General features: G+C 46.9%; 1 protein-coding gene across 3 annotated transcripts in view; it reads left to right on the plus strand.

The window, feature by feature from the left end:
* Positions 1-15,965, plus strand: part of MYO7B (myosin VIIB) — a 106,272-nt gene that overhangs the window by 29,738 nt on the left and 60,569 nt on the right. For all 3 annotated transcript variants that reach the window (XM_075004546.1, XM_075004549.1, XM_075004548.1), the window contains exons 6-13: positions 1,033-1,154; positions 2,569-2,711; positions 2,806-2,919; positions 6,033-6,186; positions 7,416-7,492; positions 7,856-7,975; positions 8,209-8,351; positions 9,984-10,194. In XM_075004546.1, the coding sequence (XP_074860647.1) occupies positions 1,033-1,154; positions 2,569-2,711; positions 2,806-2,919; positions 6,033-6,186; positions 7,416-7,492; positions 7,856-7,975; positions 8,209-8,351; positions 9,984-10,194 (1,084 nt within the window). The remainder of the gene's footprint in view (positions 1-1,032; positions 1,155-2,568; positions 2,712-2,805; positions 2,920-6,032; positions 6,187-7,415; positions 7,493-7,855; positions 7,976-8,208; positions 8,352-9,983; positions 10,195-15,965) is intronic.

Here is a 15,965-nt window from a genome sequence, read left to right on the forward strand (position 1 = left end):
AATTTGCAAATGAATTGCAGCTCAGCAGTGTCTCTGTGGAGTTTGTTCATGAAGTTTTTTGGTGTAGGAATGCTACTTTTAAATCTGTTACTGAGTGTCCAGGGAGATTGAAGTGTTCTACAGCTTTTTGTATGTTACCGTTCCTGATGTCTGATTTGTGTCCATTTATTCTTTTACGTAGAGACTGTTCAGTTTGGCCAATGTAAATTGCAGTGGGGCACTGCTGGCACATTTCTGAAAGCAGAGATTGTCTCTCAGAAGCTTAAATTTCCCTCCTAAATCAATAAAAGAGAGGTAGCCCTGTTAGTCTGTATCCTAATGAAACAAAAAGGCAGTCATGTAGCACTTTAAAGATTAACAAAATAATCAAATAGTTGATAAATCTCCATTCCAAACAACTAAATGTAGGGCCTTGCACGTTGACAGTAACGGAGAGGTAGCTGTATTAGTCTGTATCCTAACAAAACAAAAAAGTGCTATGTGACTGCTTTTTTGTTTTGTTAGGATACAAACTAACACGTAACAACTACTAACATCTAATAACTCTGTTATTATTTAACATGCAAAGCACTACATTTAGCCATCTGGAATGGAGATCCGAAAACAAGACAAGAGAAATATTATTTTTATCTTATAAAAGTAGGACCTGTACTTGTTTTCTGTTCATATGAGTGTAAAGAGCTGGATAATCTCAAAGCAGTGATCTCTCTTGCTAGCAGAGGCAAAACAGGGAACAAGAAGTTAACATACTAACACCAGTACAGATAATATGATAAGGTACTAAAGTTGAAAGGCCACATTTTCTTCTCCTTCACCCTGGGAACTAGCCCACTGGCTTTAGTGGTTCTGCACTTGTATAATTGATGGAACAATATAGCCCTTAATATTTTGGTACAAAGAAGTGAATGAGACAGTGAACAGTCAGTATGGAGAAGATCTGTGAAGTCTAACTCCTGTCTGCTGTTTTTTCCACTGTGGAAGTGAAAAAGAAACCGAGATACTGATTTATCACATGTATGTTTTGGATTCCAGTGGAGAGTCTGGGGCCGGGAAGACTGAAAGCACTAAGCTGATACTGCAGTTTTTAGCTGCTATTAGTGGCCAACATTCCTGGATTGAGCAGCAGATTCTGGAGGCCAACCCAATTCTGGAAGGTAGGTTTTGTAGCTAAGATGTCTCATTCACCATGACACTGGTGATCTCAATGGATTTATGCCAGTGTAATGCTCCAGTAATGCAGTGATGTCCCAGGATCATTTAAACCACATGGCAGCTGATGTCCTTAAAATCTCAATGAACTAGGGGTTGACCAGACAATCCACAAGGAAGTTTTGCAAAGTTCGCAGAGAATTTTCATCAAAATCTCTGTGGTTCAACTGAGATTCTTCTCCAGATCTGTAGTTTTTGATTCAACCTGGTTCAGATATGTTAAAATTAAATGTTCTCCGATACAAGGAGAGTCATTCAGCATTTTAACACGCTCATTCTATTTATCTTATCCAAGAGAAGATTGAGAGGCAACTTGATTATGGCGTATAAATCTTTACACAGGGCAACTCTTTCAGATAACAGAGGGTTGTTCAGTTTAAAAGACATAGGCATAACAAGATCCAGTCACTGATTAGAAGCTTAAGCTAAGTAAATTCAGGCTAGAAATAAGGTGCAGATTTGTTAACAATGAGGGTAATTAATCATTGGAACAGATTGGTTGGAGTGGTGGGTTCTCCACCACTTTTTAAAAAAACATTATTGGTTATCTGTCTAAAATATATGTTCTCAACCACAAAGTATGGGCTTGACGGAGGGTATAATCCTATGGCCTCTGTTATGCAGAAAATCAGGCTACATGAGTAAAATGTGCCCTTTAGCCTTTAAAATATTTGAATGAATAGATTATTAGGATGAGCTGCTCATGTTAGACGACAGCTCTAAATGTTACTCTTGCCTGCACTTTTAGGACAGATGCCATGTGTCTCAATTACCTTAGTCATCAAAAGGCAGTCTAACGATGAGCTATGTGAGATGGCGAATTTGCCTGATTGAGTCCTGTGTCTACCTCTGCAGAAAAAATATAGGCTAGCATGGGCTTCTAAGTGCATCCTGTGCACTTTTTCAGATCAAGAAAGGTTCCACATGGAGGTGGTCAGGGATAGCTTCTGCTGGGGACACTAAAGTTTCTGCAGGCATGAGGTTCTAAACTGGGAACCTGTGATGAGGTTTTGATGATTGGGAATGGGAAGGACTTACTGTCAGATGCAAGCAGCTTTGTGTCAGAGTAGGGCAGTTCTGAGCAGCCCATGGAGAGTACTCTGGTGTCCCCATCTACATGCGGAATTTAGGGCCCACTTGCTTCCATGCACAGCTGTTCACTTCTCTGTTCAGCTGAGAGCGGGATAGAGTCTGGGGTCTGCCATTGCGATTGTGAGTCAGATCACGCAGCGCTGGAACCTGAAGCTCACCTGGTGAAATGCCAGCAGCAAGACCAGGCAGTATAAAGTTACATCAGCATGCTCGAAGCAGGAGTAAACCGAGTGTCTGTCTCTGTCCTGCGCTCCCTGCTCCCACCAGCCTTTGGAAACGCCAAGACAATTAGAAACGACAACTCAAGCCGCTTTGGGAAATACATCGACATCCACTTCAGCCGTAGTGGTGTGATCCAAGGGGCCCGGATAGAGCAGTTCCTTCTGGAGAAGTCCCGCGTTTGTCGTCAGGTAAGGGCTCATCTGGCAGGCAGTGCTGACTCGGCTCCTGTTTCCTGAGGTGGCTCTGACAGACCCGTCCTCTGGTCTACTTCTGTCATTCCAGGCTCCGGAGGAGAGGAACTATCACATATTTTACTGCATGCTAATGGGAATGAATGTGGAGCAGAAGAAAATGTTGAACCTGGGCACTGCTTCAGAGTACACCTACCTCACCATGGTAAGAGACACCTCACTCTGCTGCCATTGCCTTGAGCGCTGTGGCATTCAGGTTCCTCAAGCTGAGCTGTCTCTGGCCTGTCACAGCGGAAGCCAGTGCAATGAGTTCTGTCTGCAAAGGGCTGGTTATGGGTAACAATGGCCATGAAGCACAAAGATGTTGAGAGCTTGCATATAGCATCCTCTGTGCTTTTATTGTTTCCACCCATGGGTGTGGCCTACGGCTGTTAGATGCTGACCGGCATGAAGAGCAGCTTTAAGAGAGATCACAGGGGTAACTGTGTTAGTCTGCAGCTTCACAAGAAACAAGCAGTCCTGTAGCACCTTAAAGACTAACACATTTATTTTATTAGGTAATGAGCTTTCATGGGTAAGACCCACTTCTTCAGATTTGGGCCAGAGAATAAGAATCCAGGTTTTATATAGCAGGTGGGGGCACACTTAAACCTGTAGGGGAACTCTTTAACCTCCGTGGATATTTAATAAAGGATTTGAAAGAATTACGATTACAGAAGAGAACGTCTGAATTGGAATTCATTTGCAAGTTTAACACTTTTAACCTGGGACTCAACAGAGCTCTCAGTTATCTTATGCATGACGAGGGCAATTTCCCCACCTTTGATATTTGCAGGAATGGCACCCATCCCACTTAACTTAATTGACTTCTTCCACAGGCCCTACTAATGACAGGTAATGCCCCCTCCCGCTTTTTTTCCTCCTCCTTCATTCCCTGCCCCTTGCTGTATAGACCCTGGATTCCTATTCTCTGCTCCAAATTTTGAGTGACTGCTCTAGATCTCCCAGCAGGGCAAACACAAGGCTCTGTTGTATTTCTCAGAGAAAAAGAATGAGCAGGTACAAAATGTACCTTTCTATTTCACAGCTGAAGAGAACCCAAAAACTCCATCCTTATTTGTAGTGGGCCTTGCAGAAATCAGTCATTAACATAGTTCTCTCTCTGATCTGGGCTAGCTAACGTAAATTTCCCTTTCCACATTTCTCTTGTCCAGGGAATTTCTCCTGCTGTATGTGGGGATTCATCTGGGGGAGACTGCTGAAAGTTCCTAGTGATTTAATGGCTCTGGCACTATAGACTCAGTGGGCTCTATGCAGCTGAGCAGTTTGGGGATTTGCACCCCTAGTCTGGCCAGGTTCTTCACACAAAAAAACAGGAGCTGAGTTGCTTTGCTCTATGACTTGGACAACAATGAGGCAAGGCAGAGTTAGGTTCCAGTGCCTCCCCTGCTGAAACCAGCAGGATCCATGCTACAGATGTTAGTGGGAGCAGGGTTGGGTGCCCAATACTCTGAAAGATAGTCGAGGTTTTTGTTAGCATATGCCTGACTGGTGACAGAAGGGTGTGGAACCCTGCCCTAAAGGGGAAGCGTCTCACCAGCTGCGACCCTCCTAAATTTCTGCTGGGCGATTCACATATGCTGCTGGCATGGGTTCAGCTGATATTGCCCTAACCACCCTGGCATGATGTTGACCCAGGTTATGGGAGCAGGTTCCTTGGCTCATTAATCACAGGAATGGAATGTCTGAGGACAAAGTGACAACATGGGCAGTGCTCAAGACATGAAGGGTGAAGTCGTTTTCGCAGAATGATGAGTGCAGTAAAATACTTAGGTAGGCAGATTAGACCAATAGAAACGGTGCCATGGTTTTTGTGGTGCGCATAGCTGGTGTCAGTACTATAAATAGAGAAGTACGTAAGGAAGCCTCTGTCTTCCTGCTGCCACAGCAGTGCATTGCCTGGGGCTCACAGGCCCAGCTTGGTCTAGGACCAGCCCTACATGAGTTATTTATATGGAAAGTCGCCAATGGCTTCTGTAGGTCAGAGCAAACAGCTCTGCCTGGCAGACTCTTGTGGAAGACCTTTCTTGTGGTGTTTGTAGATTGTGCCGCTCAGTGTCTTGTGCTAGATTCAAGTATTCTGATTTGGCAAAGGCATTTTCTAGCACGTTCCCAATCCTGCCTCTCTTTATTTCTCAAACCGGGGCTTATTCCTACTGACTGGCGCGAGGGAGTGCTTGTACAGGACAGAGGAGAGTTACAGCATGCTTATGGAAAGAGATGTGACATGACCTCAAATCTGCCCATGAAACACTGCATATGTATCTCAAGGTGACAGAGCAGTGGATGTGCTGTTGAAAGTTGTTTCCTCTTTTCCTGTTCCAGAGCAGCCTTAAATGTATCTGGTTGTTGAAGAAGCCCCAGCCTAAGCTTCTCTCTTCTCTTTCCATATGACTTAGCTCAGCCATGGGGGCATGTTCTCCTTGAGCCCAGAGACTAGGGTGACGAGATCAGAAGGGTGATCACAAGGATGCATGAGCAGGGCAGCCACAGGTGCACAACCCCAACTGGAGAAATGGCAGAAGGGGCACACAGCTCTAGGAAGCTGTGAGGGGGGATGTATGGCCCTGGTTGCAGCCCCTGCCTCAAAGTCATGGAGCTGTCGCTCAGGTTCCTAGTTACAGATCAGGAGAGGGAAGGGTCCTGGTTCTAGCTATGGCTCCAGCCCCCACTGCAGTCAAGAACAGGCAGCTGGCACGGTCCTGCATTTAGGCACTGACAGCTGAAGCGAACTAAGTTGGGAAGATTTGGAATCAGTGACTGCTGCTTTCTCCCTGACTATATTATAGACTTGTGACATGTGGGGAGCAGAGGGTTGCTACTCTGAGTCCCTGGATGCAGTTGATGGAACAGAAGCTTTGCAAGTGATGTGCAAAGCTTGACATGGGAGAATAGAACTTGCCATTCAGTTAGCATAAATTCTCACCATGCAGTGGTGTAATGCATGTTATATTAATATCACGCACATGAAATCTATTAATGTGATCATGTCAGCTGTACCTAACATATGCATATTGGCTAACACCACCCCCAAGCAATATGTCACCTTCTTTTCAGTGTGAGCAAAGAAAAAAAACTACCCTGGAAAGGGGAAATTAAAAATAAATATACAAGCGCTTATATTTTGAGTCTATAATGAGAGCCAACGTGGCAGCCCTGTAATATATGTTTTGTTCCACAGCCTAGAGGCTGTATTAGCTGAGGTCTGTATTAACACTCACAGTATTTCCCTGTGCACATGCATGCTCTGTCACACAGGGTGATTGCACATCTTGTGATGGCCGTAATGACGCAAAGGAATATGCTCACATCCGCTCTGCTATGAAGATCCTCATGTTCTCAGATTCTGAGCACTGGGACATCAGCAAGCTGCTGGCTGCTATTCTGCACCTGGGGAACATCGAGTTTGAAGGTAAACCCAGCACTGCCTGCAGCTATTTCTTCCCTTTGTCTCAGTGTTCAAGGTCTTTGGGTCACTATCTGCCTTCTTGTCTAAGGCCAGATCAGCTGGTGGCTGTCTGCCATACAGGTGTGGCTTGTGAGTGGGGGTGCTGGAAGGGCAGCAAGCTGCAGACAGTACAAGTACCAGCAGGTGAACTGACTGAATTCCCTTTTGAGGGGTGACCCTGTTACTATGCAAACTTCAAGAGACAAGGTTTCCAGGCCATAGAGAAGCCCCATCACACACACTTGAGGCATTAAATAACACAGTGCTCTGGCATGGATGATGGTGAAAAGGACTCTGCGTGTGAGGCAGGGGGAGTGGCTGAGCCAGAGTCATTGTGGAAACCCAGAATTCTCTGAGTTGGATTTGATTCAAATTGCAGCTCTAGCATTGTACTGAATGCATCCTGTAGGTGACTTTCACGTATGCTATTCAATGCACGCTGATTAATCTCTTAGTCTACACTAGGATGGTAAATTGATTTCAGATATACAGTTCTAGCTACAGCAGTTGCATAGCTAGAATCGACGTATCTGAAATCAGCTTACCTGACTGGCCTCACTGAGGGTGGTCAATGGGAGCATTTCTCCTGTCGACCTCCCTTACTTCTCCCAATAGCGAGGAGTACAGGATTTGACTGCCAACCCCAGACAGATCAATTGCGTGCATCTCCACCAGACACGCAAAATCAAACTCCAGAAGATCCACCCAGTCAGGGTTGATCTTCCCAGTAACGTAGATATAGCCTTAGCTTGGGAGCGTCTCAGGGCAGAGACTTTCTCACCGGGCCAGGGCTGCACTACAGACTGCTGGCAGACCTATACTGCTGGTCAGCCGTGTGAAGTAGGGTGATCTCTTGCTGATAGCACTTTGCTGGCAGGAGTGTAGAGGCAGCTGTACTGGCAAAACCGATGCTTGTTTTATGCATGGTGGGTGGGTTTAATATATATCAGCACAAAAAGCACAGCTTTCCCAGTGTGGCTGCTTCCCTGGAGCACTTTGCTAGTGCAGGAGCCTGGATTACCTGTACTCCCAAAACTCTACTGGTGTGGGCATGGCTTGTGTTTTACAAGCTCGATCCTAGCTGGGACATTTCGTGTTACTGTAATACAAACGATAACAATACAACTGTGCACCATAGCGATAATTCCTCGTACTGTATGTGTAGACTGAGGTTTGCTCTTTCCTCTTCCCAGCGGCTGTGTATGAGAACTTAGACTGCTCTGACGTGCTGGATTCTCCACACTTTTCTGTAGCAACCAAACTACTTGAGGTACTGGATTCTCGCCTTCTCCCGCACGCTCTCTGGTTTGTTCCCCCTTCTGGGAGGTGACTGGTCAGCATGTGCTTTTATGGAGGGGCTGTTAGTATTTTCCTTCCATGATGTGTCCTCTTGTCATTGCAAATTCTCACCGTGATGCCACTGCAGATGCCCTTCCAGACAGAGGTCTTTTCCTCTCAAGGCCACAGAGACAGCTGTTTCTCCTGTGACAATAAGCCACAGTACCAGTCTGACAGCCTGTCTCACTTTCCCCACTTTATCTTACACCCCTTTTCCTGCGGCAGACACTTTCAGACTTTCCCAGGTCTGCTTTCTCTGCACAGAATGACCTAGCTACAGTGATTGTTCCAACAGGTGGACTCTGGGGAACTCAAAAACAGCCTTACAAACCACTCAATCATCATCCGAGGAGAGAGCGTCTCCATGCCTCTGAGTGTTGCCCAGGCTGCTGATGGGAGAGATGCCTTTGTGAAGGTAACAGAATTCACCATCTCTCTAAGTGCGCTTTGCACGAACACTTTCCGGACTGGGAATGCATTCAGAGCTGTGTCTACCACTTGTCTCTGGGCTAGGTTGTGCAAACTCAGATCACTGTTTCTACACCTTGCTGCACGCAGCATGCATGTTGATTTCATTCAGCATAGCAAGCACTAGGTCCAGTGGAGTTTGCCGTACTGGGCCTTACCTCCTCTTTAACTCTTCTGCAGGGAATCTATGGGCATCTTTTCTTGTGGATAGTAAATAAGATCAATGCTGCAATTTTTAACCCACCTTCTCAGGATCATAAAAGTTCACACAGATCCATTGGGCTTCTGGATATCTTTGGATTTGAAAACTTTAACACCAACAGGTAGGATGTTCCAGATTCATTTCCAACCGGGAAGGTGACAAATAGCAGACATAAAGGGAGGGAACATAGGAATTAATTTTCTCTTCTTTGAGCTCAACAATGACAATGAAAAGATGGTGTTTGTTTCCATCAATGAATTTTCCTCACAATGATCATGATGCATATTCCTGTGCTGACTTTTCCTGCCACACACATGCAGAACTATGTTGCACAGCACACTGCTCCAACTTTATCGTAGCATGGATCACACCTTCATGGAGATCATGTTGTAGACCCCCGAGGTTCCCATTCCCTGCATGCTTTCCTCTTACCCAGATTTCTCCTGTACATGTGTAACATGAGTGGTTAACTGTCCCATGTAGTGGTATCTAGACCTTTTCACAGAGAATGAATAAGTGTCCTCTACAGCCCAGGCTGAGAGCCAGCTGGCCTTTAGCTCAAGCTGTAGAGGCACCTGCACTGAGGTCCCAGGTTTAAGTCTGCTTTTGAGCATTTTTTACAGATGGTTTCAGGCTGCTTGATTTTTCTACTCCTGTGGACATACTGTCCAGATACCTCTTCTGCCCTCATATATAATGCCCACTGTCTCTTTCCCATCTCTTCTGGACATCCCTCTCCCATTGTCTTCAGGCCTCAAGGGCAGCTTCTCTTTTCTCTTAAGACGTAGTAGTGGCCTGAATGTAGGCAGCTAGAGATGTTCTTCCTCCTTGTGCCAGCTGCTTCTCTGGGTTCTTTGGTGGAGAAGAAGCAGGACACAAGGAGGAGAGATAACCCCATATAACCAGCCTGTTTCCACAGACTACCAGCAAATGTTGTGCAAACCAGGAATCACTAGTAATCTGCATGTTAATGTACCAAAGGTGCTACACCTGGGAAAAAGCACAGGGAGCATGTGACCAGTATCTCATTTCTGGGTGCCACCTTTAATGGAATATGTGATAAATCTAGCTAGATTGTGATGGTGCCTAATAATAATAATAACAATAATAATAAAATTTATTATTCCCAAAGGTCACAACCCAGATCAGGGCCGCACCGGTCCAGGTGCTGTGCAGACACACAAGCACACATGGTCTTTGCCCCCCCAGGCATTTTCAAGACCAAATGCAAGATGTGCAAATGACAAACAAGAGGAGGGAGAGTGGCAGAGAGAAAAAGAAAGAGGAATCAGATGACATACTTACACAGGCTAGCCAGGCACACAAACATGGAGCTTCCTAAGGTCTCTTTAAAAATATATACATAAAATGAAAGAATCTGTCCTGCCAGCTATACGATATATGAAGCAGAGGGGTAGCCATGTTAGTCTGTATCTACAAAAACAATGAGAAGTCCTGTGGCACCTTATAGACTAACAGATTTATTGGAGCATAAGCTTTCACAGGCAAAGACCCATTTCGTGCATGCATCTGATGACGTGGGTCTTTGCCCGTGAAAACTTATGCTTCCATAAATATGATAGCTCCCAAATAGAACATCATACAACAGGCATGTTTGTTAGTAGGGTAAAATGTGTCAATTATAATAGTGTCGCCTGTGTGTATGTATGAAATACAGAGTTTCAGATAATATTGTACAGTAGGACCAGGTAAAAAAGTGATGACTGCGGATCCCTATGCTGTTCCCCTGCAGCTTTGAGCAGTTCTGTATTAACTTTGCCAACGAGCACCTTCAGCAGTTCTTTGTGCACCATGTCTTCAAACTGGAGCAGGAGGAATACCTTGCAGAGCACATCTCCTGGAGCCACATAGATTTCACAGACAACCACCCAGCGCTGGAAGTAATCTCGCTCAAACCCATGAACATTATCTCCCTCATTGACGAGGAAAGCAAGTTCCCTAAGGTGAGAGCTTTATTAGAATCATAGAATCATAGGGCTGGAAAGGACCTCAGGAGGTCATCTAGTCCAGCCTCCTGCTTCAAGCAGGATCAGTCCCCACTAAGTCAGCCCAGCCAGGACCTTGTCAAGCTGGGACTTAAAAACCTTGAGGGATGGAGAATCCACCACCTCTCTAGGTAACGCATTCCAATGCTTCACCACCCTCCTGGTGACGTAGTTTTTCCTAATATCTAACCTACACCTCTCCCTCTGCAACTTCAGACCATTACTCCTTGTTCTGCCATCTGACATCACTGAGAACAGTTTCTCACCCTCCTCTTTAGAGCTCCACTTCAGGAAGTTGAAGGTTGCTGTTAAATCACCCCTAAGTCTTCTCTTCTGTAAACTAAACAAGCCCAAATCCCTCAGCCTGTCCTCATAGGTCTTGTGCTCCAGCCCTTTAATCATTTTTGTTGCCCTCCCCTGAACCTGTGCTCTTGACTTCACACAGAGGGCAGAGGGCAGCTGCCCAGGTAGCCCTTCTGCAGGACTTGTGAGCTGGTAAGACCCAGCGAGTGTCATCTCCGCACACGTGTCTTCGCTACCTTTAGTGTTCTCTCCAGTTGTAACCAAAAGGGGGACATCCATGAGATTAAAACTCGTGTGTACATGGTAGATGGTCTCCTGGTTGACTGTGTGCCAGGCCAGGCTTGCAGCTGGGAGGGGTTCCTGCTCTGGAATTCTTCAGGTCCACAACCTTTTGTGGCTCTTATAGATTCCAAGACCAGAAGGGACCACTGTTACTGTCTAGTCTGACCTGTGTAGCACAGGCCAGAGAACGTCTCCAAAATAATTCCTACATCAGAACTTCTAGAAAAACATCCAAACTTGATTTCAAAATTGTCATTACTAGACAATTGAGAATCCATGACAACCTTTGGTAAATTGTTCTAACAGTTAATTACCCACACAGTTAAAACATGTGCCTTATTTCCTGTCTGAATTTGTCTAGCTCCAACTTCCAACCATAGGATTGTATTATACCTTTATTGCTAGATTGAAAAGCCCATTATTAAATATTTGTTTGCCGAGTAGACACTTACAGACTGTGATCCAGTCACCCCTCACTCCTCTTTTTGTTAAGCTACATTGATTCAGATCTTTAAATCTATCATTATAAGGCATGTTTTCTAACTTCTTAATCATCCTCATAGCACTTCTCCTAACCCTCTCCAATTTATCAACTTCCTACTTGAATCCCTCTCTATTCCTTCCTAAGATTCTCAGGAGTCCCCTATTTAGGTATCCCTGGGTCACATTAACTCTTTGGGCCACAGCATCATATTGAGAGCTCATAGTCAGCTGATTATCCACCACACACACACCCTTCAGTCTTGTTCAGAGTCAGAGGTGCCCAGGTGAGAGTCCCTCATCCCGTAATCATGGCCTCCATTCATTTTTCCAAGAGGTAAGTAGAAGAAAGAAAAAACTCAGTTTACCAAATGATCTAGTGAATCAGCAACTCCTACTCTTCATTATTCACCATTCCCCTAATTTTTGTATCATCTGAAAACTTTATTAATGATGATTTTATGCTTTCTTTCAGGTCACTAATAAAAACATTAAAAAGTTGAGGGTCAAGCACTAATCTATGAGGCACCGCACTGGAAACACACCCTCTCCATGACAGTTTCCCATTTACGATTACATTTGAGACTGATCAGTTAGCCACTTTTTAATCCATCTAATGTATGCCTTGTTAAGTTTATTTTGCTCTAGTTTTTTAGTCCACAAAAATCTGAGTATATTATGTTGACACTTTTACCTTTATCACCCCAACCTATAATGTCATCAAAAAGGAAATCAAGTTCTTCTTTGAGTGGTCCCCGTGGGTGCTCCACCATAGGTGTCGGGCTCGCCCCGGTGCCGCAGATTGGAAACTTCTAGCAGTGTCCGTCGGGTTGCGCATGTGCCAATGCGCGCCGCTCCCCCGCGCGCTCTCGGCCACGTGCGCAATCCGGTCCCCGCCAGTTCCTTCTCAACCGCCAGTGGCTGCAGACAGAATTTGCTCCGGCTCCAACGCCTGAGACAAAAAAAAAAAAAAAGAGAAACTGTGGTTGTTGTTGTTGATAGTTATTAGTTGTTAGTAGTTAGTCGTGTTCTCACTGTTCAAACCGTTGTGCAAAAAAAAAAGAAGAAGAAGGGAGGAACAAAGGGGAGAAGAGTGGACGCAGGCGGCTGCCTTTGGCAGTCCGCTACCCCTGGAGGCCGTGAACGTTATTTGGTTAAAGACTTCATTAGCCGATAAGTACTCTATTAACATTTAAAGACTTACAAGCCGCAGCGGAGATGTCTTTGCAGGGCTTTAAGAGGTGTGCGTCATGCCGCGAGACCATGCCTGCCTCAGACGGGCATAGCGAGTGCATTCGTTGTCTTGGAGAGGCTCACGTTACTCAGAAGTGCTCTCATTGTGCTAGGCTTACAGCCGGGGCCAGGAAAGACAGGGAAATGAGACTAAACATGATCCTGTTTGATAAGGCCCTCCAGCCTGAACCACCGGAGAAGCCCCAGAAAGAGGGGCCCTCGGGATTGCACAAGAGGAAGGCGGCCTCCCTAACCTCCTCGGTGCAAAAGAAAAGGAAGGTCTCTTCAGCTCGATCCTTGCCGGTAACACCAGCGAGCAGGATGAGCGAAACACAGGGCCCTGACCCCCTGGCTGCTCATAGCGGGGATACAGCAGCGCATAGGAGCACGCTTGGGTCTCCGACTGATCAGCAGTCGGCACCAAGGGCGCCACAGGCGCCAACGCGGCAAGCGCCAGAGCCGGCGGCGCAGACTCATGCAGCACTGCCCCTTGCGGCACCGACGGCACTGGAGAAGCAGCACCCAGAACAGGGCCAAAGGGTGCTGGAGGAAGCTATGCACACGGCACCGCATGCAGCAGCACCAAGCGCGGCACCGACAGCAGCGCCAAGGTCCCCGGCACCAGAGGGAGCGGCGCCTGCTCCGCAGGGGCGGGGGAAGGCAAAGACAAAAACCTGGCACCGCAGTCCGGCTCCGGACATCATTGCACTGCGGTTATCACCCAGCCCCCTCCCCACCCCCCGGAGATACACACGCCGCGCTGGGCAGCCACTCCAATGGCCTGTTTCGGACCTCCCTCCCCATTCCTTCAGCCACCATGACCATGGCTCAGACAACCTTCACCTTTTTCCAGCGTGGGCCCCTACGAATACTATCGCAGATCATCTCCACCGTTTTCAATGTTGTCACGGAGATCACGCTCTTCCAGACACCGTATGTACGCATCCCGATCATGGTCCAGATCTCCATCTCCAGGCCCTTGCCCGTGTTGCCATGGCCGCCCTTATCATACTGAACACCGGCATTGGGGATCCAGATCCAGGGGCAGATCCCCACTCACCCCCCGCCGACACCCCCTCATACAGTTCCGCTCCATGGGAGGAACACAGCTTCCCCAGACAGACACTGGTCCAGAGTCCAGGGACCTTCCTTCACAACCCGCAAAAGATCAGGTATACCAACAAACTCAAGGGTCAGAAGAAGTAGAGGAGGTATACCGCAGCGGCATCTCCTCGTCCTCTCCGGATGAGGCGGGTGTCCCCAGGGACATCTCTCCTTCGGACAACCTTAAGCAATTCCAGGAGCTGTTCAAGAGAGTAGCATTCACACAGGACATTCGAATAGCGGAGGTGCAGGAGAAATGTCATAAACTCCTGAAAAATCTGAGACTCCTGGCTTCATCCAAAATAGCCATTCCACTAGATGAAGCCATTATGGAATCAGCCACCAACATATGGCAGATCCCAGCCTCCATCCCGCCTACAAATAAAAGGGCGGATAAGAAATACTTTGTTCCAGCCAAAGGAATGGAATTCCTGTTTAGTCACCCACAACCAAATTCTTTGGTGGTGGACTAATCACAGCATAAGTCTAAGACACCCCAATATAAATCAGGAGGATTGGACAAGGATGCAAGGAAATTAGACCTGTTTGGCAAAAAGGTCTACTCCTCCTCTACCTTATTACTAAGAATGGCGAACTATGTGGCGCACCTGTCCAACTACTATTTCGACAATTACTCCAGACTGACCCCTCTTATGGACTTCCTCCCAGAGGATAAGAAACCAGTGCTGAAGGCGATTGTTCAGGATGGCTATGCAGCCTCGCGAGCGGGAGTTCAAATCACCCTGGACATGGCAGACACAGCCGCACGCTCAATGGCCACAGCAGTGGTCATGCACAGAGAATCCTGGCTCCAGATGTCCAACATTCCCAGAGATCTACAAACAAAAATTGTGGACCTTCCATTTGATAAGCAAAAACTATTTGCAGAATCAACCAATTCGGTCCTACACTCCAGCAAGGACTCGAGGGCCACACTTAGGACCTTGGGTATATATACCTCCCCATACAGGAGGAAGAAGTTCTATCCCCAGCAAAGGCGCTACGCCTATCAACCACAGCGTGCACAATATCAACGAAGCTATGACCATGGGCGCCACCATCATCATCAGCAGTATAAGGCCCCCAGGTGACATCCTCAACAAAGTCGTGCAACCTCGGGGCAAGCCCCAAGACAGCAAGTTTGATGGCTATGTCGAGGACTGCAATATCAAGACCATCTCCCAATGCCACTCTCAACACATGTTCCATCATCGCCTCAAACCATTTTATTCCCAATGGCAAAACATCACGACAGACAAATGGATACTGGAAATCATAGCCACGGGTTACGCGATCCCCTTCCAGTCACTCCTGCCACCAAAACCTCCCACCCAGTCCTCTCTCACGAACCTTTCCCACAAGACCAGGCTGAAACAGGAGGTGAATCATCTCATGTTCATAGGGGCGGTAGAGAGAGTACCGGAACAATTCCAAGGGAAGGGGTTCTACTCACGATACTGCCTAACAGAGAAGAAAACAGGAGGCTGGAGGCCAATTTTGGACTTACGGGCCCTCAACTGGTATTTGCTCAAACAGCGCTTCAGGATGACTACAACTGCCTCCATAGTTACGGCACTGGGCAATGGAGATTGGTTTGCAGCCCTCGACTTACAGGACGCTTATTTTCATATAACGATCCACGCGGCACACAGGCATTTCCTTCATTTCAGGGTTGGCGAAGAGCATTTTCAATACAGAGTCCTTCCGTTCGGTCTTTCTCCAGCGCCTAGAGTTTTTACCAAAACCCTGGCGGTGGTATCAGCATACCTGCACAGCCAGGGTGTGTTCATTTTTCCATATCTGGACGACTGCCTACTAAAAGGGGCCTCGAAAGCAGAGGTCCTACGCATGATACACGTCACCGCGAGCACATTCACCTCATTGGGCCTGGTTATCAACGTCGCAAAATCAAAGACCGAGCCCACACAAGATATAGAATTCATAGGGGCACGCATAGACTCTATTACAGCAAAAGTATACCTACCTGATGCCTGTTTCCACATGATCCAATCCCTGGTACAAGTTATGATGTACAGCCCCACAGTGCCAATCCTAACATGTCTGCAACTGTTGGGGCACATGGCGGCAGCCACGTTCATGGTACAGAATGCCAGGCTGCACATGCGAAGCCTGCAGCACTGGTTGGCGAGCATTTACAGTCCATTAGTCCATACAACACACAGGGTAGTATCACCCCCGACGGAGGTGCGAAAATCGCTGGCATGGTGGGCAGATCCCAAGAACATGCTAGTAGGGGTGCCCTTCCACCAGCCACAAATCGCGATTTTTTCTTATAACAGACGCCTCCCACATAGGATGGTGAGCAC

The sequence above is a fragment of the Carettochelys insculpta genome, chromosome 10 (genome assembly GCF_033958435.1).
Source record: "Carettochelys insculpta isolate YL-2023 chromosome 10, ASM3395843v1, whole genome shotgun sequence".
Classification (NCBI taxonomy): domain Eukaryota; kingdom Metazoa; phylum Chordata; order Testudines; family Carettochelyidae; genus Carettochelys; species Carettochelys insculpta.